The sequence below is a fragment of the Myotis yumanensis genome, unplaced genomic scaffold, assembly GCF_028538775.1.
Source record: "Myotis yumanensis isolate MYYU_CA2020_CCGP unplaced genomic scaffold, mMyoYum1.0.hap1 SCAF_5, whole genome shotgun sequence".
NCBI classification, from domain to species: Eukaryota; Metazoa; Chordata; class Mammalia; order Chiroptera; family Vespertilionidae; genus Myotis; species Myotis yumanensis.
This window is the reverse complement of record NW_027223756.1, coordinates 24,556,269-24,572,121: the sequence shown is the minus strand read 5'-3', so window position 1 is coordinate 24,572,121 and position 15,853 is coordinate 24,556,269. Positions and strand designations below refer to the sequence as shown.

The 15,853-nt window shown below is 47.4% G+C and overlaps 1 protein-coding gene across 1 annotated transcript; it reads right to left on the bottom strand.

Moving 5' to 3' along the window:
- Positions 1 to 1,472: 1,472 nt before the first annotated feature.
- Positions 1,473 to 14,290, bottom strand: PLAC8L1 (PLAC8 like 1). Its single transcript, XM_070414691.1, has 4 exons — positions 14,169 to 14,290; positions 10,342 to 10,478; positions 2,644 to 2,780; positions 1,473 to 1,670 (listed from the first exon to the last, which is right to left on the bottom strand). The coding sequence occupies exons 1-4, from the start codon at positions 14,288 to 14,290 to the stop codon at positions 1,530 to 1,532; spliced, it is 537 nt and encodes a 178-aa protein (XP_070270792.1). The 3' UTR covers positions 1,473 to 1,529.
- Between the last annotated feature and the right edge of the window lie 1,563 nt (positions 14,291 to 15,853).

Here is a 15,853-nt window from a genome sequence, read left to right as displayed (position 1 = left end):
GATGTTAGGGAATAAATGTCTGAAGACACGTAGAATGCTTCGAACAGTGGTTGGCAAGTACTCAATAGAATTCCTGTTTTACCACCACAATATTTTCCATATCCACCAACCATCCTTTTCTTTCTTTCTTTTTTACTTTTAAAAAAGTGTTTAATTAAATTTATGGGGGTGACATGGGGTCATAAAATTATATAGGTTTCAAGTGTACAATTCTATAATACATCCTGTATTATATTATTATTTACTTAATATCCTTTCTTTAATTGGCTCCATTTTAATTTAAAATTTAATTAAAAGTTTGTATCGCCACTGGAGATGGAAAAGCAGTCGACTGTGCCAGGAATACAAGGTAGCAGCCCAACAGCTTGCGCCCTGAGTGCTTGCTGCTTGCCAGGCTCCATGCTGAGTCTTAACTCTTAGGACCCTCACAGCCTCTGAGGCGAGAACCATCACTTTACAGATGAGGAAACTGAGGCACAAGGAGATGAGCAAATTTGCCTCCCGTGACACACTTAGTATAGGAAGCCAGGCTCCCCAGCGCGGTTCTGTGCAGCCGCCTAACAAAAGCAAGAGCATTATTTTCACGGCAGAGGGCGGGTGCATTAGCCTCCTGGGCTGCTGCAACGAGTACCACAATGGAGACACTCTCTCCTCTCTCCCAGGTCTGGGGTCAGAAGTCCAAAGTCAAGAGGTTGGCAGGGGAAGCTCCCTCCAAGCCTCACCTCTTCCAGCTTCTGGTAACCCCAGGCAGAGCTTGGCTGTGACTGCATCACTCTAGTCTCTGGCCCGTGGTCATGGCAGCATTCCCTCTGTCTCTAAGTCTCTCTCCTCCTCTTGTAAGGACAGCATCATATTGGATTAGGGTCCACCCGAATGACCTCATCTTAACTATATCTACAAGACCCTACCTATTTCCCAATAAGGTCCCATTCACAGATACCAGGAGTTGACTTCAACGTATCTTTGGGGAAGGGAGGGGTAGAGACACAATACAACTCAACCCAGAACGGTTGCCTAACCGGGCAGTGCACCTGGGGCTGAAGATCTGCCCGTTCCCGGGAGGTGTTCAGGATGGGCAACAGCCTGAGCCTTCCCCGAAATGCAGTCGGACTGAAGCAGTCGGGATGATGCTTCTGTATTTCCGTGACACTGTGTCACTGTGTGCCCAGTCCAGGTGCTAATGAAAATTAACCACCTCCTGCCCCAGCACTGGTGCTTTGGGAAAGGGGGCTTGGCATAATAAAGCCATGTAGCAATTCTCCCCACTCCCCAGACATCCTCGGGAAAGGAGGACAGTAGGAAGATGGTGGAAAACGCAGCCTTCCCAAACTCCAGGCACAGCAAGTCCAGACAGACAGTCTTCACTGGGGTGTGTGGAAAGAAAGAGCAGCAGTGAAGACAGTGGGGGGGGGGGGGGGATCATTTATTTTCATCTATTTCCATGAAAACTTAACAAGAAGAATGATCTCTCTACTAATAGGGTTTTGAGAGGAGGGCAAGGGGGAGTGAGGAGTTTCTTGCTTTCTTTGTCAAACAAACGTGTCCTTCGTTGAAGGGGCTGCTGAGATTTCATAGAGATGGGAGGTCCTCATCTTGAGCTCCCGGGCCAGCTGACAGATGGACAAAGGCCAACAGCAGTGCACGGCCAGCCAGTCCTCACACAGCGTGCCCTGCGGGGAGACACAGTGTCTGTGCTAGTGCAATTGCACAGGCTCAGTCATCACCCAGGGCCTCTACACCACTACCTGGTGCAATCCCACAGGCTCAGTCATCACCCAGGGGCCTCCACAGTCCTACCTGGTGGCCCATCCCATGCACAGCTTCCAAGGTCCACCGACGCCCCCAAGTCAGCACACAGGGACACAGCTCCGCTGGCTTTCCCAAGTCCCAAGCTGCTCACTGCTAATCAGTCCTAGCAATTCAAACACCTGCTCTTTGGGCTTTGATACCAGCTTCAATACTTGAAACCACTGCTTCCTCTGCCAGCATCTTTTTTCTTCCTCTTAGAACTTAACATTTATAATTACTTTATTTATTTCTTTGAGGTGGGTAATAAGTGCACATCGCCCAAAATTCCCACAGTAAGCAGGGGTAGGAAGTAAAAAGTAAATCCCCTTCTACAGGTGTCCCCAGACACTCAATTACCTGTCTAGGGCAAGCAGCATTGGAGTTTGTCACCTACACTCCCAAATAAATTCTGTCTACACGGTATATACATATATAGTATTTTATGTAAATAGTTGCAAACTGCTATGCTGTGCTCTCTTTTTCACTTAAAAATGTGTCTTAGAGACCATTTCATATGAATATATAAAGAGACGCTCTTCTTTAACTATCCACACCTTAATCTGTATGCTGTCTGTCCTCACTCCCTCACGGTAACTCAGTCCCAGCTGAACTGGAAGTGAATTCTGCATATGCCACATAGACTACATTTTAAGTCAGACCAGCCTAATCTCTCTTCCGAATTTGATGCAATGCTACCCGCAGTCTTCTCCTGATGCAATGAGGGGAACAGGACTGGCCCACTGACCCGTAATCTGCATTATAGTAAGTCCCCCTTGGAAATACCCTGCACAGGTTGGAAAGGCATCCAGGTTCCCACACAGACCCAGGTTCGCACATGCATGCAAACACACTTACCCATATTTTATGTCTCTCTCTGGTGCCAACTCTCAGGGCAAAGGTGGAGCCAGGTAACAACGGCCAACAAAAACACTCTCCATAATGCCTGGCGATGTCACACTCAAGACACACGGGACAAAACAGACCACAGAAACCTGTCAATAACCACACAAAAGAAAGGCCAGGTGCTCAGATGTGATCAGAGAGAGTTTCCACCCCAAAGAGCATTTACTGCCCTGTGCCATCAATTTAATGCTGCACCTTCTCCCTGCAATCAGGAGGAGGAGTGACCAATTCTCAAAACTCGGTGTATGAAAATCGCCATAACTGAGGCCTGTCAAAACTGTCTCCTTTTGTTAAACACTGACAGTGCTGAACCTGATAGAGCTCTGCTAGCGGTCACTATGGTAATTGTTTTTTCCTGTCAAGAGAAAGCATTAAATAATGTTTTCCAGTTGAATCACAACTGTCACCTCTATTATGTTTATCTACCTGATTTCAATATTTAAAATAGACACAGTTATGATGCTTTTGAATAGCAGGCATCGTTGTCTGTAGATGGGGGTGAAAGCTTGTCACTGGCCCACTGATCCTGCCTGCTCCTTATCAGGACTTCATTCTATTGCTCAGGTCAGGAGGTTACTCTCATTTTTGCTAGTTTAGTGGGGTCACTGACATCTGCCAGTTTTAATCAGTAAACTAATAGAAGTGTGGTTCTTTGAATGTCAACTGGAAACAGTTTGTCATTTATTCATTCATCTTTAACGACTGATACTGTTTCCTACACATTCTGCATGAACCACCTAACACAGAGGTTCTGTCTTAAATAGGTTTGGGTCACAGACCCTTTTGAGAATATGAACTCACTCCTCGAGGGAAAAGAAAAATACGTGCACACCGACATGCAAAATTGTGCATTCAATTCCACGGGGTTCAGGGTCCATTGAAAACTATCAACAGGCCTCTGGTTAAGAATCCCTGATGTATAGTTAAGATGTTATGTCATCTCACATCGGGAAAGATGACAACCTTGGTGAATACAAGTAATTAGGACTATGAAACAGAAATAAAGCTAAACATAACCTTTAAAATGTTTTCAACAAATACGTTATCGAGCCATCATTTATATACAAGAAAGTGCACAGATCATAAACGTTCAGTTAGATGAGTTTAACAATCATATTCAACCAAATAACCGAATGTGTAGAACGTGCCCTCACCCTGGAGGTCCTTCGTGCCTCTTCCAAGATGATCCCGTCTCCCCGCCTCCCCACCGCCCCAACTCCAGAGGCAACCACAATTCTGATTTCTCTTCTCATAGATGTTTCTTGGACTTTATATAAGTGGAATGGTGTATACCTTTGTAATTGTCTTCTTTTGTTCAACATCTTGTTTCTTGAGATTAATCTGTGTTGTTACGTGAATCTGTGGTCTATTCTTTTTATTGTTGAATAGTATTCCAATGTATAAATATTCTACAAGTTATTTATCCATTCTCCCATTAATTATTCTAATTTTTGCTATTATGAATAAGTACTATTAACACGCATATACAAATATATATGTGAGCATTCCACTTGGGTGGGCTCCTGGAAGTAGAATGGCTTAGGATCATGGGGTAGATTTATGTTTAACTTCTATAAGAAACTAACAAATGCAAAGAGTTCTCCCAAGTATTTGTGCCATTTAACTCTCCCACTTGCAATGTATGAGAATTCGTTGTTCTACTTCCTCACCAACATTTGCTATTGTCAGTCTTTTATTTTAGCCATTCTAATGAGTGTGAAATGGTAGTGATCACAGCCTTTTGATGCTCAGATACCATGTCACTAGTGCACTAGAACTTCCTGTCAAAGGCCCTTCCCAGCCTACATGTCCCTCCCTCCCCTACCCCAACCCCATCCCAACAGTGAGGAGTGCAAAGTCCCACTGCCAGATTCAGTGGCCAAGAAGCAGAAAGCTAGGAATGCTGCTTTATCCCAGAACCTTCCAGGGATGCTCCAGGACTCTGGACTTCTTCAGTGTCGCACAGGGGGTGAGGGAGCAGGTATACAGGAACATGAGGACTGGGGTGTTGTCAGGGAGATGACAAGGGAGAGCCTATCTTTGAGGAACATCTATTTCATTCATTCAGAAGTCTTAAGATAATCGCTCCATCACATACTGTAGGTATCACATGGCTGAAAACAAACTGAATTCAGCCTTGCATTAGTCTGGAATATTTATTACCCATAAGAATGGCAAATGTTTCTAACTTTTTAAATATCAAATGTTGTGGGGAACCATGGCAAAATACAGGGTGTCCCCCCCAAAATGTATACACAATGTCTGTAGGTTCTATTACATTTTGAAAACGAAATGTATTTCTATAAACACAATTATTCAAAGTGTGTACACATTTTTGAGACACCCTACAGGTGCTCTATGCAGTGATGAAAGTGGGAACTGGCACAGCCACTCTGGAAGGCGGCCTGGCCAAACCCAGGGAACGTTAAATCCTTTAGGACCCAGTGATTCCACTTGCCAGCACTACCCAGGGGCAATGCTTTCACATGCTCACAAAGGCGGCTACAAGGATGTCCACTGCAGCGTTACAAGTTAAAACAACTTAAATGTTCACGAATAAATGGAAGCGTAACCAAACCATGGTGGTAGAAATCATACCACAATCAAGAATGCAATGAAAGATCAATTAAGCACCAACAGAGTCAAATCTCTAGGACCTACTTTGAGTTAACAAACACAATTGCATAATGCTATGCACAGCGTAATACCATGTACACTTCGTTTAAAGAGGGAAGGTGCTTAGGCTCAGGAGGGAGGTGAGCCAGAAATGCAGCCTCTTGTCTTCCACTCACAGGCCTAGTGGTTATGTAAGCGCCCACTGCCTAAATGTTCCTGGCCTGTTCTCTGAGACGGGCTCCACCTCCATGCATGGGATGTGGTTCCTTATTCATCGTGCCAGCTCATAGGGGAGCCCAGATAACAAGCCTCCACAAACCAGAGGGTGGAGCCCGGAGAGCGACGGATGAGAGGTAGGCGGAAACTGCAGCGAGTCACATTGCAGACCATTGTTAGCAAAAAGGCAGAACCACCTGACAGTGAGTCACTCCCAGCAGAAACGGGGCACAAGCACGCATTGTGGGTGGGAGTGTAAATTAGCACCCCTTCCAAGTGGAGAGCCACTTGGCAACATCCAGCACGATTCAGAAGGGCACATGTAAGTGTACAGCGTACAACAGTTAGCCCACAGATAAGGCACGCACATGCAAAATGACAGCCATAGGAGGAGAGTCACTGAGCATTGGTTTGCTTAGCAAAACGTCTGGAAAACACAGGTAGGTCCACAATGGGAACTTGTGAATACATTAGGCTACATTCATACCATGGAATCTATGCAGCAATTTAAATGATTAACTCCAGAAGTGCTGATAGGGTCTGATCACCTAGATGTACATTGTGAAAACAAACGTGCCGAACAGTGTGTTTACAGTTCTACTCTGTGTGTGACTTGTATACACACACACACAGCAAAAAAATCTGGAAGGACAGATACCAAAACAGTAGCCATGGTGATCTCTGATGCAGTACTCTCTAGTACAGGATACTGCTTTTTTCTTGTATAGTCGTTTGTATGTTTCTTTTTTACGATGATTATAAGATATTTTTATAATAAAAAATTAACCTATTTTCATTGGAATTTTTTCAGATTTTTCCAAGCAGACAGACTCTGTCTGGGCTCAGAGGAGAACTGGGTAGAGAGAGGGCAAATGATGGAGTAGCTGCTTTTCACATACCAAAGGGGTAGGTGCTTCTGGAGTTTGCATCATCCACCTGGAACCCTATTCAAAATCATTCCTTTGAGCACTGAGCTGGGTGCAAAGGGGAGAAGCCCTGCTCCCTGGATGCTCAGAAAGCCGAGGCTACCGGGCCCAGCCTTGCACGCTGTGCACAGGATTGAGACAAGCAGCCGAGCGGACAAACCCGCTGACCTCATTCTTTCTAATGCCGAGGCCTATGGTTCTTTCAATGACGTGAGAGAGAGAAAGAGGCAAGTGAGCACACAGGCTAAAAGTCATGCAGGAAAAGTACCTCCCAGGGTAAAAGTCATGCAGGAAAAGTACCTCGCAGTGAGCGAGACAACGGAGGCCCCTGCTTTCAGAGAGCAGACAGCTTACCCAGATACAGCCCGGGGACATGAATCCCAGTCTGAGGACTTTCCCTCTTCTTTTCTCTTCTAGAAAACCAAAGGAAATCCTGGCCTTCTTCCTTCTACCCACCTTGGGCAGCTGATGGCTCCTGGTTGACATCAAGCTTTTCCCCACTAGGGCTCGAGGTGCCCTCCACAGGGAGGGCTGCGCCCTTTACCATCTTTCAGGGCGCAGCTTAAGTCAGGTCCTCAGAGAGGCCGTCCTTTACCCCTGTAATCTCCTCTCATAACACCCTGCTTATTCCCTTCATTGCCCTATCACAACCGCAATTATTGTTTATTTATTTATCTGCTTATTGTCTACCTCCTCTAAGAAACCGTCTCTGTCTCATTCACTATTAAGTCCGTAACACCTATCACACGTCTGTACACAGGTAGGAACTCGGTCAATATTGGCTGAACTACAAATCAATGTGGATTACACCTTCCACATAAGCCTTCTCTGGGGCCACATCCCAAGCATTCCACATCACAAGCATTCCCGAGCTGGGATGCCTCACCTTCTACCCATGATGCCAGGTAGCAGCCACTTATGGCGCTCGGCTTCTTTTCCACATCTGAGCTTTCAGCACCCACATCTTCAAAGGGCACAGAGCACCCGCCTGCTAATCTCGGTGCATCCTTAGTGCTCTGCGCACAGCCGTGAGCCCGGCTTGTAGCTGAGCAGAGCTCCCCCTGTGGGAGCGCACTGACCACCAGGGGGCAGCTCCTGCATTGAGTGTCTGCCCCCTGGACCAGTTGTTCCAGGTCATTCCGCTGTTAGGGTCAATTTGCATATTACCCTTTTATTATATAGGATTTGTTGGGATTTTCCTGGTAACAGCACCCCAGTAGAAAAAAATAGGAAATTATCCCTTACTATTGTGGGCAATATTGACAGAACTGTCACTCAAAGTGCCCTGGCCTGGCAAGTGGCAGCCTGGGACCTAAGCTAGACAAACTGGGCTCGGTCTGCTGAGACGTCGAGTCTCACACAGGAAAACAAAAGGATGCACCACACTGTCCGCTAGCTCCTGTCAATGCATCTATACCTTCTGAACCCCGTTTTCAGTTGATTTTTTTATTCTGTGAGCTATCCCATTGCCATCTAGTGAAACCCAGCGTTTGCTTGAGTCTTGGTTTCCCACAGCTGCCAGAACAAAATGCCACAGACGGGCATCGTAGAACCAGAGAAAGTATTCTCTCACTGGAGAACTGGGAGGCGAGAGGTCTGACGTCAGCGTGCGGCAGGGGTGGTTCCGTCTGGAAGCTCCGAGGGAAGAGCCTGCTCTGTGCCTCTCCCCCAGGTTTTGGTGGCCACTGGTCATCTGTAGCATTCCTTGGCTTCTGGGTGCATCACTCATTCTTGCTTCTGCCTTCACATGGCCTTCTCTTCTGTGTTTGTGTCCAAATTTCCCTCTTCTTGTAAGGACACCAGCCATGGGGATAGGGCCACACCCTAACCCAGTGTAACCTCTTTTTAACTTGACTAGATTGGAAGACCCTGCTTCAAACTGAGGTCACATTCAGAGGTTTCAAGTGGACATGGATTTTGAGGGGTCACTATTCAACCCAGTGCAACACTCAACCAGAAAAACCTCGGGTCCACTTAGGTTCCACTGTGAAGAGTGGGTTCTATATGTTGTCTGCTTTAGTCCTGACAACACTTGAGGTGGACATGGCCTATCTTCATCTTAGAGGTGGAAAAATGAAGACCCAGAGAATTTGTTTGAAGTCAAAGGACCGGTAAGAGGCAATTAAGATTCAAAGCAAGGTCTATATCTGATACAGACATGATTTCCCAATAAGGACATTATATTCCAGGCTTTGCCCTACTAGGAAATGCATTGATGGCTCCCCAACCCCCAACTCCAAGCTATGGAAGGAAAAGGGTCCACTTCCCAGCCTGGGGCTAGGTCTGCACATCTCCACAGGACCGCCTGCCTTCTCTGTACGCAGTCCTAGGTGACAAGCAAAGGCAGGAAATCTGGACGGCAACAGCAAGAGCCTGAGGGAATCAGAGAACTGCCACAATTGCCTGGTCAGAGGTCCACGTGGGCAGCAGTGGCAGGAAGAGACCTGCTGAGCTCTGGGTCAGATAGGCAAAGAGACAGGAATAGAAGGTAGGTCGGGACTGGTGCTGGGCAGTCTCTTCTCCGTGAGGCCCAGGCCGGGAAGGCACAGCCTGGGTGTTCAAGGCACCAAAAAATGTTAGAGATGGGGATATAATGGGGGGGATGAGGACACATTTGTATTATCTTAACTAATAAAGAATTTTTAAAAAAATGTTAGAGCTTTTCCCTCCGCAAGGCTCTTGGTTGAATAAGGACAAGGATCATGTAACCGCTCAATGCTCTCTGACTGCTCCATCCTGGAGACTTGGGGACAAATTCAGATTTTCCCAGAGCCTGTATGTAAAGAGCGGGGAGAGGCATGTTCTTCAAAAATATTAGATCCGAGGTCTGTTTGGATTTTAAACTTAAGAGACTGTCCCTCATTCTTCAAAAGGGAAGCCACACACACACACACACACACACACACACTCCAAGAAAAATTCACTGATCGAATTGCTCCCTAGGGCCAGAGCATCAGGCCCTGGAAGACACCCGAGGAGGGTCAGAATGTCCTGAGGTAAAAATAGAATCCCTGAGCTTTGAACCTCAGTCCCCCTGGGGGACAGTGTTGTTGGTCCTTGGGAACCACTGTCTGCAAAGATTTTAATCAAGGGGGCTCCTTTTGTAATGTTTCCTCTTATTATAAGAGTACGGCCCATTCCTCATAGAAACACTGGAGAGAGAGAAACAAAAATAAAAATTATTCACTAGCGTACAGTCTGGAGACACTGGCTGTAAACATTGTATTTGTATCCTTCCAGGTACCTTTCTTAAGTGCTCCCCCCCTCCCTCCACAAATGGTGTCTAATGTGCATAGTTTTGCAATCTGCTTCTTTAACTTAAAAATAGATCCCAAACATCTTTCCATCCCATTAGATGTTATTCTACAACATGATTTCTCATGGCTGTGTGATAACTCATCGTGCGATGCCCTCACTGAACATTTAGTTGCAGATTGTTGCTATAATAACCAGTGCTACAAAATTTCATGCCGCTGCTAAATCTCTGCACGGGATTTATTTCCTTAGACTAAAGGCCTGAAAAATGTAATTACTGGGTCAAAAGCTATGCATCACTTGAGGTTCTTTTTACATGTATTACTAAACCATCCACTGGAAAGGTTGTACCAATTTATACTCCCACAGATGAGGGAGCCCATTTCATGAGTCTTTGCCAACAGTGTACTTTGCCCTTTAAAAAAATCTTCAAGTCACCACTTAGCCTATGAAAGCATCCACATCTCTGAAAGGCAAGGTTTTTCCTGCCAAGAAGTACATTTGAGTCACTAGAGGATTAGTGAGCAGTTATTCTAAAACCATTTAATTTCTGCCCTTGCCCCTGATGTTGCTTTTCCGCCCACTGATGTCTTGGGAAAGAAAATTGTAAAGAACGTAAATGAGGAGGGAAACGTACAAATCCTCTTGTCTCTGCAGACGCTGAAGAGGCCGGTGCTCCAGTCCCCGCCAGTCTGGACAACGGTGGTGACCGAGGTCCTGCCTCTGGCTCCCCGGACGGGCTGCTTCACCACAGCCTGGGCTGGCGCCTGGCTCCTGGCGAGTCAAGGATGGTGATTAATTAGGAAACAAAGCTCCGAAGGATGACCATTAAGCCAAGACAGAGCCATAAAGAGGAGACACGGGCCCAGGGAAGCCAAGCCCAAGCCGATCTCACCATCGCCCTCTCTCCTCCTCCTTCCTACCTTCTCGGACTTTCTGCCCCACCGCTACTAATGGCATTATTATTCCAGGTCCTGTCCCTCACACTCAACGTCCAGTCTACTTCCTCGGTGCTTCCTAATAGTCAATCACAAACTCGGAAGCAAGGGGCCTCAGCTCAGATCCCAGCACGCCACTGCCTGGAACAGGAGGCAGGCTGGAAGGGAAGAGGATGCTTGCGATGTAGGCAGTGAGGCATCAGGGGACAGGCAGCTGGCTGTGCTATGGCCAGGGCTGGGAGCTGCCCGTCTAGATGTGACAAGCAGGGCCCTGTCACTAGCCATTCGGCAGTACAGGCAATGCTGAGGGGCCTAAGCTTTTCAAGAGCCTACAAAAGGGAGACCTGGGAAAAGGTACTGACTCCAGAACAGAAAAACCGCCAAACAGAAATCACTTAATGCCCCCATTAAACACAGAAATCTGGCATTGTGTCACTCTCACTCATTGTCAAATTCAGAATTCACAAATATTTCATTACATTTGGAAACAACTTACAATTCTTTCATTTTTTTAAAAAAATCCCAAGTGTGTAGGACTGCTGAGAAGCAGCAGCCAATCATACATGACTCACAGCCAAGTAATTTCAAAAGCAAAATTATAAAAATCATTTTGCTTACGATATGGCAAAAAACAACATATGGCTATAACGTATGGTATGGACACATTTGAATACGTTTGTCATAATGTGGGTGAGCACCTACTGCTATGGACTGAATCGTGTCCCCCAAATTCATGTCGAAGCTGACCCCCAACGTGACTGTTTGTCAATAGGGCTTTTCGGAGGCAATGAAGGTTAAATGGGCCGTGGGGCGGGGTCTGGTCCGATAGGATTGCTGGCCGGAAGAGCAGGAAAGGCCATCCACGTACACACACACAGGGAGAAGGCTGCAGCCAGAAAGAGCCTGCCACAACCGGACCCTGCGGGCTCCCCGACCCTGCATGTCCAGACTCCAGAACTAGGAGAAAATAAACTCCCGTTCTTCAATCCACCCAGTCCACGATATTTCACTATGGCAGCCCAAGCTAAGAAACGTGTGTGGACTTCAAACCGGCCCTGAAAAATAACTCCCTTTACATTATCTTATGTCCTGTTTCCATGTAAGCTCCAAGGTTGGGCCCACGCTGCCTCTCTGGTGGCCCCAGAATCCAGCGTGCACCCTTGAACCAGGTGGGTGCATGTATTTGTTGAATTGGGTCAAATTGAATGGAATTGAATCACACGTCTCTTCCGTCACGTTTGAATCCTCCAGTCTAGCTACCAGGGAGGCGGCCTTCAGTGTGTTTCAGCCTCCGGGGAGGCTGGGCGCTCGGGTGTGAGCTGAAGAAGCCTGCAGAGCAGCCTGCAGCTGCCTGACCCCTCACAGGGCCCTGACCCCTCACACGGCCCGGGGCTCACCTTTCCCTGTGCTGACACCCTTAAGGGGAGGCAGCCTGCCCCTCTCTGTTCCAAATCAAATAACCAAGAGGATCGCTTTTCCTTCATGAAAATAAAAGTTGGTTTTTAGGGGGTGTTTTACCTAATTTTGAACACAAGAAATGCAGTATTGAGTTTCTTGTCTTTATACCCGGATTCTTTAGTGATTTTTGTATTAAAACATTTGAGTTGACAAGCACTGGCTAAAACATTTCAGTTCAAGATTATATATAACTCACGTGTCATAATGGCCCAGTGGCTCCATTGGTTGGAGCATCATCCTGTGCACCAAAAGGTTATGGGTTCAATTCCTAGTCACAGCACATACCTAGGCTGCGGGATCAATCCCCAGTTGGGGAGCATATGGGAGGCAACCGATCAATGTTTCTCACATCAATGTTTCTCTCTCTCCCCCTTTCTCTCTTTCTAAACAAATCAATAAAAACATATCCTCAGGTGAGAATTAAAAAGAGCAGGAACAAGCATAGCTACTCTTCACTGAGCACTTTCTGTGTACAAGACACTTGGTAGCCCCTTTAAGAATTGAGTGATTATTTAGGGGCCACCACAGGGATCGAACTGAAATAGCTACTGTAGCTTCCTGCACAGCGTTTAGCTCTATCATCCCAGAGAATGTTCCACTACCACTCGGTTTCAAAGGGTGGAACTCAGTGGCAGTCATCAGAAATAGTTTCACTTGCTCAGGCTTCAACATTTTGAGGATAAAGAGACATCCTTTCACCCAAGCCAGCCCTTCTCTTTTCTCGAGCCAAGCGAGGCCAGAAAGAACTAATCAGGTGCCCCCGTTTGAACTACACATGGGAAATGATAGCAACTCTTTCTTCCCAAGCCCAGCGTTTCCCTTGGCTCCTTATAAGAGACTGGTGGCCCAGTGCACGAAATTCGTGCACATTAAGAGGGAATTAAGTAGAGGAAGTATTTTAATATTGCTATTTGCCCTTTCTCTATAATAGCAGTGTCAGAGATGAAGGAAAGTAGTAAAATGTATATTGAAATAGTATATAAATTTATGAATAAATAAACAATAACAAAATGATACATTGTGTTGCCAACAATGGCTTCTTTTGGCTTCAGAGGTACTTTGTGCCAATAGTTGGCCTTTAGACATATTCCCACCTCCCCGCTGTCAGGGTCTGTGGTGTGGGTGAATGGATTCCTGGCTGTCAGGGTGCTGACAGCAAACTGATCAATGGCCGATTCTGTGAAGAATGGGGCTCCCGCCGCCCTGCTGTGTGGGTCCTGGGTGTAGGTGCCATGCTGTGTGGGTCCTGGGTGTGGGTATCAGGCTCCCTCCTCCCTCCTGTCAGACTCTGGGGCGCACCGGCGGGACTGAGTCAAGTCCCCACACACCTGTGCAGGCCTCAAAATCACTTGAGACCCAGACCCGGCTGGCCCCACCCCCACTGGGCAAGACCCAGAACCGGCCGGCCGCACACCTGTCAAGCCTGGCCCCCCCCCTGCAGCGTCACGTCAGAGCTGAGTGGGGGCACACGCAGGCAGCACCACGTCCCAGGTCAGGAACGCAGGCAGGCAGCCTCACCTCAGTGCTGAGCAGAGACGCCCACAGGCAGCGTGACGTGAGCGCTGGGCAGGCCTGCACATGCCTGTGCTGGGGGCAGAAGTCCCCGCCCCCATCCCTGCCCAGCAGCTCCTGCCTGTTGACCGGTCACCGGTCATCACTGGGACACCGTTAGAACCAATTAGCATATTCCCTCTTTACTACATACAGTGGGGCCTTGACTTACGAGTTTAATTCGTCCCGTGATGGAGCTCGTAACTCAAATTACTCGTATGTCAAATCAATTTTCACCATTACAATGACACGTGATGCTGGGCTGATGTTGTGGCATTCACTGTGACGTTCGCTGCGCCACCTAGCGGTGGGGTATCTGAAGCTGGCTCGTAACCCGAATTGTAGCTCACAACTCAAAGCAAAAAATCAGCCGAGAGACGGCTCATATCTTGAAAAACTCATTAGTCGGGACACTCGTAAGTCAAGGCCCCACTGCAGATTGATTTGAATCAACCCAAGAGCAAAAGCTGGGGAGAGAAAGGGGTAAGAGGAGGAGGGAAAACGCCGAACTCCCTACCTCCAGTTGGAAATTAAATGTTCATCTTCAGACGACATGAGTGAAAGCGACAGAGGAGAGTGCACACTGAGTAAGCACACGTCCTCGGGAAACGTGGAGAAGTCACTTCCAAACCAATTCATAGTGACAGGAGTTCTCCGGTCACTGGGCTATCCTTTCCCTTGACAGTAAACTGGTTCTAACACAGGTTCAGTCCAAAGCGGAATAGCTCTTCTGAAGAATGTTGCCTTGACATTCTGGAACCTGAGGTCACAGCCACTCAATGGACAGGCATCTTATTATTTAAAGACAGGCACACGCCTAACTGTGGCATGTCCGTCTTACTAATCTGAAGGGAGATGCTGCTGAAGATATAGTGTATGTTAAAAAAAAAAAAACAAAAAAAACAGCCTGGCTGGCACGGCTCGGTAGTTGAGCATTGACCCAAGAACCAGGAGGTCATGGTTTGATTCCCCGTCAGGGCACATGCCTGAGTTGCACGCTCGATCCCCAGTAGGAGGAGTGCAGGAGTTGGCCGATTTTCTCTCATCATTGATGTTTCTATCTCTCTTTCCCTCTTACTCTCTGAAATCAATAAATATATACTGTATGTACTAGAGGCCTGGTACATGACATTTGTGCACTGGGGCGGGGGGAGGCCTCAGCCTAGCCTGCGCCCTCTCGCAGTCCGGGACCCCTCGGCGGACATCCCCCAAGGGGTCCTTAGCTCTGCAGAGGTGGGAGAGGCTCCTGCCACAGGCACTGCACTCACCAGCTGTGAGCCTGGCTTCTCACTGGGCGGCGCTCCCCCTGTGGGAGCACACTGACCACCAGGGGGCAGCTCCTGTGTTGTTTCTGCCCCCTGGTGGTCAGTGCACATTATAGCAATGGTCATTCTGCCTTTCAGTCAATTTGCATATTAGGTTTTATTATATAGGATATATATATATACATATATATATATATACATATATATATATATATATATATATTTTAAAAACTTATCTTTGGTGGAAAATCCCCTTGCTCTGAGATAACTCTAGCAAGCATTAATCTAGCAGTGTCACTCGGCCTTCCCTTAGGAGACTCAGAGGCCACAGATCCCTGCTGTGTCCTGTAGCTGAGAAGCAGCAGAGCCTCTCTTCGTCCCAGGACTGCTGGTCCAACTCAGCAGGATGAGTCTCACAACTAACCTGAGAGCGGGGACAGAAAGGTCTTCCGGCCCGGACTCGGTACTTGAATCCATCAGGAAAGTCGGTCTCCTAAAGTTTGCACTATGCCAGGTTGTCCTCCGCCTCAGGCTTTTCAGAGCTCCTAGACACCTCTACTCCTGGCCTTCCTTGACCGTGCCAGGAAAGAGGTGCCACTTGCTGCTTTCCTTCCCAGCCCCCAGGGGGTCAATGAACAAAGGCAGGGATGGGCGGGCGATTGCCTCCCCACTGCTTGGAGTCCTCAGGGACTTAGGAGCCTCTGAAATACACCTCTACGATATGCCTTATGGAGGTGTGAACCCCCCAAACACGGAAAATGTTTTTGGAGGCCAAAAAAATTAGACAAAATTGCACAGTGAGGGGAGGAGTCAGCAATCATAATTCAATGTTGTAGTAAAAAGACGACAGGAGGAAACTGCCAACTATGCTACACACTCCTGTCATCAGACCCACGCAGAATGGTTGCTTGGGGTTCCGAACTTCAAGGCATTGACT

What these genes read in the sequence shown, in the direction of transcription:
- PLAC8L1 (XM_070414691.1), bottom strand. Translation starts at nt 14,290, where the DNA reads ATGAATTGGTTTGGAAGTGACTTCTCCACGTTTCCCGAGGACGTGTGC. An exon ending in CTGCAGAGACAAGAGGATTT is followed by an intron (nt 2,781 to 10,341) that starts GTACGTTTCCCT and finishes GGTTATTGACAG; the next exon opens with GTTTCTGTGGTCTGTTTTGT. An exon ending in GAGAGAGACATAAAATATGG is followed by an intron (nt 1,671 to 2,643) that starts GTAAGTGTGTTT and finishes GTCTCCCCGCAG; the next exon opens with GGCACGCTGTGTGAGGACTG.